The sequence below is a fragment of the Diplotaxodon limnothrissa genome, linkage group LG7, assembly GCF_057381915.1.
Source record: "Diplotaxodon limnothrissa isolate DT_005_m linkage group LG7, D_limnothrissa_male_GT1.1, whole genome shotgun sequence".
Classification (NCBI taxonomy): Eukaryota; Metazoa; Chordata; class Actinopteri; order Cichliformes; family Cichlidae; genus Diplotaxodon; species Diplotaxodon limnothrissa.
In genome coordinates, this window is record NC_140602.1 from 51,767,424 (window position 1) to 51,782,741 (window position 15,318).

The 15,318-nt window shown below is 41.3% G+C and overlaps 1 protein-coding gene across 1 annotated transcript in view; it reads right to left on the reverse strand.

Moving 5' to 3' along the window:
* Positions 1 to 11,937, reverse strand: part of pcsk5a (proprotein convertase subtilisin/kexin type 5a) — a 43,270-nt gene extending 31,333 nt beyond the window's left edge. The window contains exons 1-12 of the mRNA XM_085358387.1: positions 11,788 to 11,937; positions 10,648 to 10,752; positions 8,312 to 8,482; positions 8,006 to 8,146; positions 7,652 to 7,719; positions 7,317 to 7,405; positions 7,024 to 7,196; positions 6,660 to 6,866; positions 3,994 to 4,094; positions 3,785 to 3,888; positions 3,345 to 3,465; positions 2,911 to 3,099 (exon numbers count right to left, since the gene is read on the reverse strand). Coding sequence (XP_085214513.1) covers positions 2,911 to 3,099; positions 3,345 to 3,465; positions 3,785 to 3,888; positions 3,994 to 4,094; positions 6,660 to 6,866; positions 7,024 to 7,196; positions 7,317 to 7,405; positions 7,652 to 7,719; positions 8,006 to 8,146; positions 8,312 to 8,482; positions 10,648 to 10,752; positions 11,788 to 11,937 — 1,619 coding nt within the window. The remainder of the gene's footprint in view (positions 1 to 2,910; positions 3,100 to 3,344; positions 3,466 to 3,784; positions 3,889 to 3,993; positions 4,095 to 6,659; positions 6,867 to 7,023; positions 7,197 to 7,316; positions 7,406 to 7,651; positions 7,720 to 8,005; positions 8,147 to 8,311; positions 8,483 to 10,647; positions 10,753 to 11,787) is intronic.
* Positions 11,938 to 15,318: the final 3,381 nt, after the last annotated feature.

Genomic DNA, 15,318 nt, shown 5'->3' on the forward strand with positions numbered 1-15,318 from the left:
TCCTGCGTGTTTTTTTCAATCTCTCCTCTCTCTGTGTATGAGTGTGGCCTTACCTGAAAAAGACTTTCAGAGCATATGTTGCTCTAAAAACCTGTATATACCTCTCAGCACTGATGGTACCTATCCAGATGTGCAACCTGCCAATTCCATAGGCGCTGATGCACACCCCATAACTATCAGAGATGCAGGCTTTTGAACTGAGCGCTGATAACAAGCTGGACGGTCTCTCGCCTCTTTAGTCCAGGGGACGCCATGTTCATGTTTTTCAAAAGGAATTTCAATTCATCTGACCACAGAGCAGTTTTCCACTTTGCCTCAGTCCATTTTAAATGAGCTTTGGCTCAGAGAAGACGGGCAACATTTCTGGATCATCTTCACATATGGTTTCTTCTTTAACGGGCATTTGTGGATGGCACAGCAAACTGTTCACAGACATCAATTTCTCCAAGTCTTCCTGAGCCCATGCAGACATTTCCATGACAGCATGATGCCCGTCTTTAATGCCGGGGGGCATCCAATGTGGATTTTGGTCCGTCTCCAGATCCCTGGGAACTTTTGATGATGTCTTCACGATTTTATGTTGAAAATGTTATGTTTATCATCCAATTGTTCCACAATTTGCCTACTAAACCACTCATCTTTACTTCTGAGAGACTGCTTCTGCCATCATGCTACTGACCATTTAGCCTAATTAGTTGTAACAGCTGTTTCTTTTTAGTACAACTTGCTTTTCCATAGTTTTGGTCTTTTTGTACCAACTTTTTTGAGACTTGTTGCTGCCATCACATTCAAAATTGCTGACATAATTCATGAAATAGTAAAATTTCTCAGTTTTAGATGTTTTCTGTGTTCAACTGTGGCTAATATGTGGACTTACAACATCTGTAAATTATTCTGTTTTTATTGAACTTGTACATGACCTCTCGCATTGTTAAAGACTGTTGATTACTTCATCTGCATTAGAGATTTCTTCTGAAAACCTTAATAGATACCTATGGTCAGGTATAAGCCAAGGTCTAAACTGTTCTGTAACACTTGGAAACACTTGGAGGAAAAAAAACTTTAACTTAACTTAAATAGATTTATAAATTATTGTACATAAATTAGTCTGTTGTCTGGAAAATCATTGTGAGGTACTAATTTGAAATAAAAAACAACACTTAATTGTTTTCGACAAGCATATAAAGAAAGACCAGGATTTTTGGAATCACATACACGTCACAGACAAATCACAGACAGAAGGCAAAAAGTGAATTCTGCTCCAGATCGTATCAGCACAGATTAGACTGGAGTCACGTCTAAATGCCCTTTGAGGAAGATTGGGAACAGGCAAGTTAAGAAAGCCCTCAAATATTTTCCAATTAAAGGAATTTTGCATATAAGGCTGGTGAAAAATGCCAAAGACTGTAAACAACGATACAAACCAGCAACAAGGAGGAAATTAAGCCTGTAATGGTAAGGGTGTGTTTACTTTTTTCCATGGAATAATATTAGATCTGAGATTTTTCTGTAGTGTCAAAAAATTTGTCTAATTATTTAAGATAAAATAAGCACCATGACTGCTCCTTTATTTCCTATGATGTCACCACAGCACATGGATCCTCATTGATTTGGCACAGATAACTGCCTTGAGGTGACTGTTGTTATGATTTGTTGTTATAAAATTGAATTTTGCACAATGTGTACAAGCTTGTAACCGGGGATTTTTCACGTGTAAGGCAAACACATTAACCACTACACCATAGTCACGCTGCCCATCCATCCATCCATTGTTTTCTGCTTATCCTTGTCAGGGTCACAAGGAGGCTGGAGCCTATCCCAGCCACCATAGGGCAGGAGGCAGGGTACACCCTGGACAGGACAAGAGCAGCTTCCCTCGCAGCTATTTATTGACAAACTGTTACAATACACATCACAGCAAAAGCACCCCCCTCGTAAGACCCCTCTCGGTTACAAAGACAATGTGTGTGTGTATGTGTATGCATGTGCAAGAACATGTGTGTGTGTGTGTGTGTGTGTGTGTGTGTGTGTGTGTGTGTGTGTGTTTGTCTCTGTATGCACGATTTCCTGCTCACCAAAAGGATCATAAAAGCAGGAAGCAACACCACAAGAAACTGATCTGTCAGATAGGATGTATCTGCAATAAAACCTCCCCCAGCACAGAGTGGCTGGAGAGGTGGTCAGAGACAAAGGAATGTCTTGATCCTATAGATTGAACTAAGACTTTACAAATTTAAGAAATACAATGACAACATTCAAGAATTAGACTTAACAGTTACTGTGATCATTAAATGCCATCTTATGTGCTGATTGTTCGATACCAGCTAATACCTTGATGCCGCACTAATTATTACCTTTTAGAAAACAAAGATCAAAAGCGTCATGAAAGTAGAACATGAGCAATTAAAATCATCCCTTTATTTGTATTTTTAAATGGTCGGTGAAGACTTATAGCTTAACACCTCTAGCGGTTGCACAGCAACTGGCTAAATACTCCAGTCTCCTTGCCATCCAGTCACGAACTCTCTGTCTGTTGTTTGGTGCTTCACAGGCGGTGCACTTCAGTTTTTTTTGGTTTTTTTTAACCTTTTCACTGAAAACAACAGCCCACTCCTGCTTGTAACAGTAAGGTTGCAAGAGGAAACAAAAAGGATGAGCTCAAAGACATCAAAATGATCAAGGGGCTGTAGATACAGTGACCACTCAAGTACTGATTACAGCAGCTTTAAATAGTATCTCAGCAAAGGTGAAGTTGATACTTTTAACAGGTGTGTTTTATATTTCGGTGTTATATATTTCAAAAAGTACCATTATTCCTTTAATTTAACAAATGTGTCAAACTCAAACATTTGGCTTTTGAAGGATTTGATGTTTATCAGGTAATCTGCAGAAACCGTCGCTCTCGGTTACCTGTTTGCCAGCAGCTGCGACGTGGTGCCCAAAGGTGACGTGAGGGTGATGGAGAGATCACCACGGCGACCGTGGCTTATGTTAACCCGGACCACGACGTGCTCCACATAAGCGACATGCTGCGGGGCCTTGCTGGAGCAGCCTGTAGTCTCATGCACAGACATTAGCACTGAGCCCGGATGAATAAGCCTGTCATGAGAGAAAAGAGAAAAAAGAGACGCAGGGAGTAGTGGAGATAAAAGAACAGACGGAAAACAAGAAGCGCAAGAGAAAGTTACGAGGAGAGCCGCGGTAAGGAAAATGACACCCATTAAAGTACGACCGCGAATCAGTGTGAAAGAAATCAATTCCAGAAGAGAGACAGAAATAGATAACGTGCGATAAAAGGGGAGGAATCAAGGAAAGCCCTGAGTCGAAGCAGAGATCTCTGATACCTGCTCAGCTGGATGGCAGCCTCCTCCGCACATTCATGCTGTGAGGGGACTTGTTTCCAGCGCTCTGCCTCCTTCACCATGCTCTCAGCATCCAGCAGGCCAAAGCCGTACAGGTGGCTCACTAACAGACACCAGCACATCCCCAAACACACACACTGCACATTAGCCGGGGCATAGAGAAGGCACTGTAGCTTATAAATGACTTCACACACTCCCGAGACTTTGTAGGCGTTTATCGCTCTTCTGCTCACAGTACCTCATTAGTTTGTATGCTCGCTGCTTTATAGTTCCCCCAAAAAAGAGCTGAGAGGAACATTTACTAAAATATGCTTATCAAGTCAGGGGATTCTTCTTTTTTATTTATTTATTTATTTTTGGCTGGCAAATATTAAAATAGACAATGTGGAATTAGAAAATCAGCAGAGATCCGATGGGAGTACCTTTGTATCCGGCTCCATTTACACGCCAGTCAGGAGCACTGAGATGATGAGCTTTTGATGTACAGACAATAATGTGCTGCAAATCCCTCCAGGTTAGCAAGGGGCTGAACGTTCAAGAGAAGGAAACCACATGCTCTCATCACCCGATTGCACAAATTGATCTGAACACGAGCTGCATGTATGGATGCTGTTATTAGAGGGCTGCTTACTTGGCTTCCAAGGTGAGAGCAATGACACCGGCAGCTACAGAGGCGGCGAGGGAAGTCCCTGACTGGGCCGTGCTGCAGCTCTGCTGTGGACCCACGGTCACCTGTGGAGGAAACCACTTATATTTATTTTTTTATATTCACCCACTATTAACATGAACAGCACAGAACTGCTCTTTTTTGTTGACTCTGCTTGACTGTATGTGTATTTTTTGCACATCAAATCATTTTGGAAAGCATTCAAATGACTGGCAAGAATTAACTAGGAGGATTCAGCATTAATGTGATCAATATTTAGGATTTAGGTTATGGATTTGCTATAAATTAGCTAATTAATCCTGTCTGGTTTCTTACCCTTCATTTCTTTATATTTTCTTGGGAAAATGGGAAATAGTGATTTATTGAAACATGTGCAAAACATGCCTGAGCTGTCCACTTGGACAGTTTCCTCAACATTTTTAAGGACATGCTGCAAACCATATGACATGTTTTCCCGTAATGGCTCTCTGAGAATCACTTCACTGGTGCAGATATTCTATTTTTATCTGAAACTCTATTATCTTTGGATTTTTAGTACTCAACTAAAGCAACAACAAAACGAAACAAAAGAGGCAACAAATTATGTGCTTAAAGATACAAGAATAAATTTGGTTTTTGCTAAGTTGCCTGTTATATAAAGACTACTTGAAAAATATTTTAAAAAATAAAATACAAATCTGGCTCCTTGGAAATGAATTGCAGCTCAGGACAGTGCTGTATATTGTAGAATATGGGTCTGGTTAACCAGCAACTGGAACACACTCACCTGTTTCCAAACACCAGTTAGGTAACATTTGTCATAAAGTAGCTTAATTTTTAAGTTTGCAGACACAAGATCACTCACAGAGACAAATGCAACAATTTAACAAAAGTGTCAGAGTGACAAAAATTAATCAAGATAATGCATTTTGTAGAAAGAAAAATTAGAAATACTGGCAAACACAGTACACATAATTAGATTTTTTTTGTTTTGTGTGTCGGTTGAGAAAACAAAATGGAAAACATGTAAGCCTGAGGCCAGAGAAGCAGCTCTCAGTCAAATTACTCTAATCAGCTACCCAACTCTGTTTACCCACAATGTCTGAAAATCACATGACATGATAGAAGTATTTGGCATTTTCCAGTTAGATAGACAAAACAAAAGAGTGAAATCTGGTTTTCACAAAACATATTTCACACAACATTAGGAAATTTTCCTCGGGCCGTTCTAGTATGTTAATATTATACTGCTGACTGAGTTCTGACGACATACACCACAGTTCTTGTAATGGCTTTTAATTAATGAAAATTAAAGCTCTAAGAATAAACATGAAAACAAAATCATTTGTTGTTGCGGGTTTGAACGAGCAGCTCCTCTCTGTGACTTCACAAGTTCAGCTTTGTTATGCAGAGACAAAAGTTCACAGAGCCTCCGTCTTGGGCATATTTAGTTGATTGACAGGTGTCTCAGACTATCACACTCAGCAGACGTTGCATGCTCCCCACCCCCCCCAACACCACTGCCCAAAGCCAATGCTTAATATCCCAAATGTGTATTTTCTGGCTTTGAGCAGCTGGCAAGATGCCGGTGAATGTTAAATCCAACTACTCTAAGACATCCCGTGTCATCATCAGAAACAGTGCAAAAATGACTTTTAAATTAGCAGTTAATATAATTTTATTATCTAAATAACTTCATGCCCTCTGAGTGGTAAATGCCGTGCAAACATTAATGTCATAACACGACAAATATCTCGTAATCTGTGTTCAGGAGAAGCAACTGGAGTTTAGTCAGTATCACTGCATTGCATTGCTTCACTTCTTCCTCTTATTGTAAAATAATAATTGCTTTTGGAAATTTATGTCTAAAATATTAAATATTTAAAGGAATTATATAACCTCTTACAGAGAGTAGACCATTGTTTTTCTTGTTTTTCTTCTTGTCTGTAAAAAACTGCATATTTTGCATGATTTAATAGCTTGTATATCACAAGTTATCAAGTTGTCTCCACAACACCGTGAGACACGTTACCAGTTGCTCATGTTTCTGTGAAGGAATTCTGGCCTACAACATTGCTTCATTTCATTTTGGGGGGGCATTTGTTCATGCACGGCTCTTTTGAAGTCCCACCACAGCATTTCAATCCGGTTAAGGTCCGGACTTTGACTGGGCCATTGCAACACCGTGATTCTTTTCTCTCTGAGCCTTTCTATTGTAGATTTGCTGCTGTGCTTAGGATCATTGTCCTGACCCAGGAGTCCAACACACATACACACTGGACATACTGAATACTTTGTAATAAAGGAGAGTTCATGGTTGGCTCAAGGACAGCAAGGTGCCCAGAGCTCTTGTGGTTCATTGAGTTGCAACTTTTGCAAACTTCAGCCTCTGAGATTCCACAGTGCAAACTACTAATAGTTAACAGAAATGTTGCCTTTCGCAACATATTTTTTAGATTCGGCAACTTGTGTTTGTGTCTATATGAATGTTGCTTTGGATTGAGGCGAGAAAATGTTTTTCCAGCATCTGGGTAAAGCTATTTTCAACAGACTGATGGCAGGAGAGCATGGCTGCTCACTACGGTGGAAGAAAAGAAGCTATTTTTTGAATCATGTGAATCTTAATTAAGTTCTCTGTTAGCAACACTCACCATCTCCTCTCTGTCCCATCCGCCGTACGCCGTTGCCAGCGTGGAGGGGCACGGCTCCAGGTAATCTGGCTGGCTTCCATGCTGAGTGCTGCTGCTGATAGAGATAGTGTAAATACTGTTGCTGTAGCCGTCACAGGAGCAGTAGTCACCTCTTTCCCCTCCGTTTCCTGACGGCCAAACAAAGATGGAGCCCCTCCCTTGCCGGCCCTGAGATTATTTGGGTAAAGCAGACAGAGGAGATTAATTTATTTATGATATTTACATATTGATGTTGAGGAAAAAAACAGAACAGCTCTTGCAGTAAATATACAGCCGCAGGTGGGACACAGACATAAACAAACACAGCCACACTTTTTTCTCTCACTGTTTGAACGCTGTTCTGTAAAACAAGACGAGTCAGAGGTCCAGGTCCATCCAGAGTGGCCCCGTCATCTTTTGGGCCCCAGCCGGCTAAGTAAACATCAATATACCCTGAACTGAAGCTAAGCGACTGGGCCTCCACGATGTCTGTTACATCTCCATCCAGCATTCGGATGCCTGGGGGAAAAGGATAGCACCAAAGCGATGATAAAGTTTGAATCCCCTACTGTATCTACAAAACTTTGCCTTTCACGAAGTCCTTCGGCGTGCGAGTTTCATGGCGTCACATGGACTCACCGCCTATGCGTGCGTGGAAAGAAACTCCAACGGTGCACCGAGAGCTATTTGCAGCCGCAGCAACCACCCCTGCGCACTGTGTCCCATGGCTTCGAAGAAAGGAGGAGAACATCAGAACGCGAGGTTAAATGCATATGCATGAGGAGAAGACGGGCTATTTCCGTTACATCAAGCTATGCGAAGACAGAATTTAGACTGGGGACTTTGCATATCCATACATGCATGTAATTACTGGAAAACGGAAAGGGAAAGCATGCATTAATTAGAGTTCTGGATTATGACAGGGAAGCTGCAAAGCAGGTGCAAAGACAATTCCAGAGATACAAAGTACTCACTTGTTAACAGCACTGGTAGAAGAACGATCTTGGTCTTGTCCGTTCACATCAAAGCTGGCAAAAGGATCCTAAATCAGATAGATACTAAGTAGCGGCACATAACACCATGCCAGCAGCTATCTGACTGTATTTCATCAGACAAATCACAAAGAGCATTATTCACCAGCCCACTCAACAGCTAAGTGGATCAGACGTTTAATGTCCATTCCAATACTCTTAGCTGGCCTTTCCAAATCTTTGGCCCAAAAACCCTGCTCGCAATATCTGTCTGAGCTCTTACACTAAGAGCTCTGCCAAACTGCTTATGATTAATGTCCCCTTCCCAAGAAGAGTGTCCCATCCCAGGGCACTTACATAATTTGGCTTCAGATCCGGATGCTCTCTCTCGATGCCATCATCTAGGACAGACACCACCACACCCTTCCCAGTGTACCCTCTCCTCCAGGCCGCTGCAATGTTCATGTGAGACTGGCAGGCTTTGGAGTCACTGCACTGCTGTGGAGCGAAATAGTGGGACATTCAGCTTCACCCTCAGGAGTAAAGAATAAATGTGGGTCTATTTTAGGCTCTGTCTGTCTGTCTGGGTTTGTGTGTGTTTGTGTGTCTATGTTTCAGACTTGAGCATGGCAAAGGAAAACAAAACAAAACAATCTGACTCACAATGTACCACAGGCGGTTCCACACTGGGTCGCTGAAGTCCTGCATGTGGTCGCTGGACTGATGGTGCGTAGCAGGGAGGAGCTCTCTCCTCATGGGGATAGGAGAGATATGACCGGCTCTGGAGATCCTCTTTACTCTTCTCTGGACCACCTGCTGCTTGAGCCATTCCACCTTAAAAGGAACATTTGTACAGATGTTTATGTCTACTTTTTTGGATCCATTGTGAAATATTTCAGCAGCTATATTGCATTTACTGCGCTGGCAAAAAACAATTATGTTCTCAAGAGGAGGGGCCCTGACACTGTACCTCTGGTTGATACTCTGATGACTTATCAAAGACAAAGGGCACAAACGTAATCAGTGCAAGCTAATGACTTGCACGCTCTTCGTTCAACAACAAAAAACCCACAATCCCAAATTGCTGCAACATGCAGCTGTCTCACTGAAATATAAACACATCCTGATCATTCTGTAAATTGCTCATATAACACTGTTTTAAGGTCAAAATGGTAACTTTGTTCAGTGAAGTATCACAAAGTGTGGACGCTAAACTTTTCCGCTAGGGCCTTTATGAGGCTAATATCTGCTCTTAGTTGTTAAAAGGTTTTAAATTTGGTGCAAATTCAGAAGTTTTTAATTGTTTTTATTCCTGCAAAACTAATTACATTTCTTGGTTCTGTTAATGGTTGTTAGGGTCTCTGAGTTTATTTATCAGATACGTGCTAATGTGCTCTGAAACTCCTGAACAGCTCCATGTTACAGCTGCCATTATAATCCTGCATTGATGTTAGAATCCATCCATCCATCCATCCATTCGCTTCCGCTTATCCTTTTCAGGGTCGCGGGGGGCGCTGGAGCCTATCCCAGCTGTCATACGGCGAGAGGCGGGGTACACCCTGGACAGGTCGCCAGTCTGTCGCAGGGTCAACACACAGGGACAGACAACCATTCGCACTCTCATTCACTCGCACCTAGTGGCAATTTGGATTATCCGATTAACCTATCCCCACAAGCTGCATGTCTTTGGACGGTGGGAGGAAGCCGGAGCACACAGAAAGACCTGATGGTGGAATTGAACTCAGGACCTTCTTGCTGTGCGGCAACAGTGCTAACCACCGTGCCACCGTGCTGCCCATGTTAGAATTCAGTTTTAAAAAAATACCGTGCTTAGTAAAGCTGCAAACATGGCTCCACCAAAGAAGCAGTTTCCTGTTCCTGAGCCGTTATAGGGCACTTATTGAAATTCCTGAAAATTCACAATAATACAATAATAGTGTTCGCGTTGGACACTTTTTTTTTTAACTTCTGTGATTCTTTCTCAGGAATTTTCACTGTTATGTATGATGTATCAAATCATGTTATGGTTAAAGGCTGTATTTAGCTTTACTTTTGTTGGCCAGCAGGGGGAGCCTCCTCTGTTTTGCAATAGTCCAGTTGTATAGAAGTCAACATAAAAATAACCCTTTGTCTCTTACACCACAGTAAACTCATTGCAGTTGAGTTTCTGTGTTGTGCTTTTTGTGTTTTTGAGGTTTCACTGAATACAAAATTATGTTCACTTATAAATTGTGATCTCCATTAGAATCAAAACAGATAACAAACATAGAAGGTTATGATTCTGGGCCTTTCCTTAGCGTGCCACGTTGATGTAGGAGAAGTGAGTGGTCCCTTGAATTCTTAATCAGATTCATCCTCCATTTTAAAAAAACTCAGCTTGAGGCAACATTCATCTTCAATATACAGTTCATAGGTCATACAGTCTGAATTATATTATGTTAGTGTGTTGTGATTTCAGACACTACTCGATTATACATGAACAAAAATGTTGGTACAAAGTGACATTAATGCTAAAAAGTCTGACGTACGCTAAATGCTGTGAAAAAGATGAATCCCTAGCTGTTTACTAAATGTAAACTCAAAAGCTCCTTGGATGGTTCCCTTTCCCAAGTTGGAAAAAAGTCCTCCTGGCAAACACTGACACTACTATCGACTATGTTCTTTAACTTCTGAAGGTGGAAGACAAAGAAAGTGTGATTTTGTGTGTAACCAGATAACACTGGGAGTTGCTTAGAACCTGTCTGATTGTACTATATGCCCAAGCTGCTTATTGATACTATAAGAATTTGATGCAACCCTGAACACCTTGTTGATCTTTAAGGACTTCTGACATCTTTAGGTGTTGTTAGTGTTCGTGCACACAAAGCTGTAATGTGAGGGGAGGGACCAGAACAATGAACATGTGTCCCTATGTGTACGTGGAGTGTACGGAGGGGACATGATGCTGCTGATTAATAATCCAGTAGCTTCCCAGTCCTACTCATATCTCATTACTATACCTTGGTCTCCTTGGCGACGCGATCAGTCACTTCTTTGTTGCCTATTTTGGATTGATTCGCCGTCTCGTGATGGCGAAAACTGTAATGCCTCTTCAGGTCTCCAATCTGGTGAAAACACACATCAGATCCTCGAAATGATTTTGTTTGGAGGTGGAGGCGTGCTGCTCGTTCTGCTCTGCTACTGTGCAAAGCAGCTTTTTAATTATTAAACTGCTCGTGGTGTCTTTTATTAACACGGCTACCTTATACCTCTGATAGTTTTACAGCCCAGGGCAACCTGAGCCAAAAGGTTTCAGCCACACTGCTGCTCATCTGTGTACTGGTGTAGCTGCACATACCACGTCACTGTGTGCATTCTATAATGTATGTCAGCTAATATTTTTATACAAGCGCAGTCCACTGAGTAATGACTAGTTAATAAAACACATGACAGCTCACACTATTGCAAGAGAACAACAAATCATGCCCTTAAATATTTCATTAATATCCTTTTAGTGAAATAATTACTTTTTGATTTTCAACCTCAGGAATATAAGATTACTGTATAGCAGTCTTTTTAGTTTGAATGGGTCTCTCTGGTTCCTATCACCTGCTGTGAAAACTGAACATCTATCCCATGTGCAATAAAGTACAGCATGCTATTTCTTTGGAGTTTAACTGTTACTTTATGAAAGTGTAGAAAAATTAGTCTGAAATGAGTGCAACTAATGCAGCAGTGGCTCATAGAGAAGCAACTTTGGATTATGGTTGTTGGTTAAGTTCCCAGCACTAGCACTGCCTGTAGTGTGTCTTTGAGCGTGTGTGTTCTCATTGCTCATTTCTGGGCTAAATGCAGAGGTCAAATTCTTGTTGAAAAACATGCTGGTGGTCATGATTTATTTATTTATGAATGTATCTGTTCATCTGCTGCTTCTTTAAATCTTTAGCAGATATAATTCATTCGTCCCTGGACGGCTGACCAGACAGTGCAGACAGATATCAACAGCTTTTGATGCAATCCTAAAAAAATATTAGTAAAGCCATTAGTGGCTCCACAGTTAGATTTGTCCAATATTTCCAGTTTTCCAATAAATGAAACTTCCAAATGCAAGTCTGGTAATTGTGTAAATAATTGCCCTCTTCATGTTTGAGGGCACTCACCTGTCCCATGTTAGTAAATCCATATTTCTCTGCTATCCTGTTCACAGATTCGAGGTCCCCTCTTATTTTTATCGCCCAGTCGTTTGTATAAATCGTTGCGTGGCAAAGCTGGAGGAGAGTTCCCATCCACAGCGCAATAAAACGCGCCATTGCTGCTTATTTCTCTCGGTAAATAGCCGGTGCCCAGGTGTTTCACGAGCTGTCCCCGCACTCTGTTCTGCTGCAGATGCTTCTCATTGCGGGAAATTCGCTGGCTCAAAGACGCAGGATGCACCCGATGTTCTGCCGGCTGAAGTTGTGAAGACTTGACTCCTTCACTGACTACAAGCTTCTATCAAATTACTTCAATATGGAGGCCGGGGATCAGCTACAGTCTGTCCTTTATTGGGATCTGATCTGTGGGTTATACTTTACTTCTATAGATCTTTTCTTTTCTTTACTCTTTGCAAATACTGTAAAATGAATGAGCTGTCTGTATTTAAAAAAAAAAATAGAAAGCTCAAGTAATCAGACGTGATATATATTAGAGGAAAAAGACCCTGTTGGCATAAGTTTGACCTGTACTTTCATTAAGCAATAGACAGAAACATATAGAAACAACAACATCAACATTTTCACTTCATAATTGCAGGACCATCTGGGCAATGAACGATGAAATACTGGAAGTTTTTTCTGTAATTTTACACATTTATGCTCTACAGTTCAAGCCTGAAAAGTCTTGATAGATGGCCAATGATGTAAAATGACATCCTCCCTGCTCTAGGTGGTATATTTAAGTTGAATTCTTTTGTGACTTACCTGTTTGGATGATTGAGTTAGAGATATCAAGGCATAGGCAGCTCTAGCCAGCAGGTGCTGCTAGGCCTCAACTCCATTAATCCGAGCAACTGAAGTGGATCTCTCTGCTGTATTTGTGCCATTGTGAGACTTTTTACTGAATTATCTTACTAATATTATTAATTGTTCTTGATTATTTGTCTATCTTTTATTAGCCAAATTATTATGTCTGTGTGTTGCATGCATACAATTTGTGGACATAGCTTGCTAACCAAGCTAACTAGCATTACCTGAAGAATTAGCATTAACAACAGCCAAAATGTTAGCGTTGAGGGTTCAAAACAAAATGTCCAAAACTAATAGGGGATGTCAGAGTGGCTATGTACAGTACATATTTTATACTGTCTATGGCTGAGAAACAAAAGATGCATGCTGAAGAATAGGAAGGGTGGGCTTTATACAGGAAGTACTGGAGCAGGTGTCTCCATCTACCTGCTGCAGCATAGAAATATTTATTTATCATTATTAATATTTATTATTTATTTTACCTAAAATTCAGTATCAGTTTCCTACTCGTGTGCTAAATATTTAACACAGAAAAGCAGTCAGCAAGGAGCATGGACTGTAAGTTTGCAGCAATAACAAACTTACAGTCCATCGAGCCAGCCAACCACTTTGTTCATCGTGGCTGGTGCTTATCCCAGCCTTCAGGGTGAGAGGTCATCAAAAGTGGCTGAGGGGTGGCTCTAGCTCAGGAGACCAGGTCATCTACTAATTGGAAGGCTGGTCATTTGATCCCTGGCTGCTCCTTTGGCAAGATACCAACCCCAAGTTACTCTCCAATGCATCCATCAGAGAGTGAATGTGTGTGAACGTTAGATAGAAAGCACTTCACCAAAGAAGCAGTGGCTGTACGAATGGGGGAGTGAGGCATGTTGTATAAAGTTCTTAGTGGTCAGGTAGAGTAGAAAAGCCCTATATAAGATCCAGTCCACTTACCATTTACCAATCAGTTACAGCGTTAGCACACAGAGCGAGACGAGCACAACCTTATAGCTTACAGACTGACCACTCTGGGCGTGACTAGTCCTTCCAAAGAGTATCTCGGTGGCTATTTTGCTTACAGGTTGATATTTGGTTGAAGAGCAGAGAGCTCCCCTATATTTACCTCTCATGGATACCATGCTCAGTGAAAGGTACATCATGATAGGTTACATATGTTAGCCAGCTTGAAAGGAGTAGCCATAGATATAAGCTGTTTTCATTTATCAGCAGTTTGTTTAACTGTGGGCTGAGCATCTAAACCACACATAGGCAAAATATGGCCTGAGGACAGGAACCACCCAGCCAACTATCTCAATCCAGCCCACAAAACAAAACAGCCCCCCTCAAAAAAAATCAATAAGAAAGAGCAGCATACAGAGGAATCTTGAAACAAATAACTGCAACAAGTCTGCTCTGCTGTTTAACTCTATTCCAGTCCAATGTGTTTCAACAGTGACCTATACAGTGGTGAATGTGAAACACCTGAAGAGATGTAGGCTAAATGTTCTTAAAGCATTTAGGTGATATTTTTTTGAAATCACGATTTGAGTTTCTTTATGGGGTGATTGTGGCTCAAGAGTTGGCAGTCCGCCTTGTAATTGGAAGGTTGTCGGTTTGAGCCCCGGCTCCGACAGTCTCGTCGTTGTGTCCTTGGGCAAGACACTTCACCTGTTGCCTACTAGTGATGGTCAGAGGGCCCGGTGGCGCCAGTGTCAGGCAGCCTCGCCTCTGTCAGTCAGTGTTGCCAACTCCTCAGTAAGGAAAATCGCTATTGGTTGTCCTAAAAGTCGCTAGAAGTCGCTAAATGACGTCATCGCCTAATTTGCATAATTGGTCATGCTAATCTAATTGTAACCTATGTTGTTGGAGAGAGAAATAACATCGTGGAAGAGACATAAAGTGAGTAAAAAACGTCCTAAATGCATTTAGAGTTTATTTAGAACTACAAATTAAATTTCTTTTAGCAATTATTGTTTTTTTAATGTCACAATTCCAACCCTGCTCCTTTACCCGGGCTTGGACCGGCAAAAGTGACCCGAAATAGGCACTCTGGTGGAGTTACTTTGTGTGTGTGTTTATAAGTAGTTTTAAACCTTGTGATCCACAAAACAGCATAAGAGTAAAAGAGTAAAAGAACTGACTGCGTTACAGCACCCGCTGCTTGTTGAGAGTAAAAGAGATACGTGCTTTCACGTCTTTTTTAGCGACTTTTTTTTAGAAAAAAAGTCGCTAAGGGGTCTGAAAACTCGCTAAATATAGCGACAAAGTCGCTAAGTTGGCAACACTGCTGTCAGTGCGCCCCAGGGCGGCTGTGGCTACAATGTAGCTTGCCATCACCAGTGTGTGAATGGGTAGATGACTGAATGTAGTGTAAAGTGCTTTGGGGTCCTTAGGGACTAAGTAAAGCGCTATACAAATACAGGCCATTTGCCATTTTTCCACCATGCAGTCCTTTTCTTACTTTATCAAAGTCAGTGTGGCACTCTGGAAACAAAATTTTGTCTACTCCTCATCTAAACTCTTTAAGACGCCATAGTTACCTCTTCCAGCTTCAAATAAAACGTTTTCTACTTGTTTGATTTTTTTGTTTTTGAAACGCTAACCTACGCCTCTCAGTTTTTCTGTTGATGTTATCAGCCTGTTTTTGAAGCCTGTGCTAATACACCTATTTGTATCATTTGTAATGTTAACGAAGACCAGACATCAGTA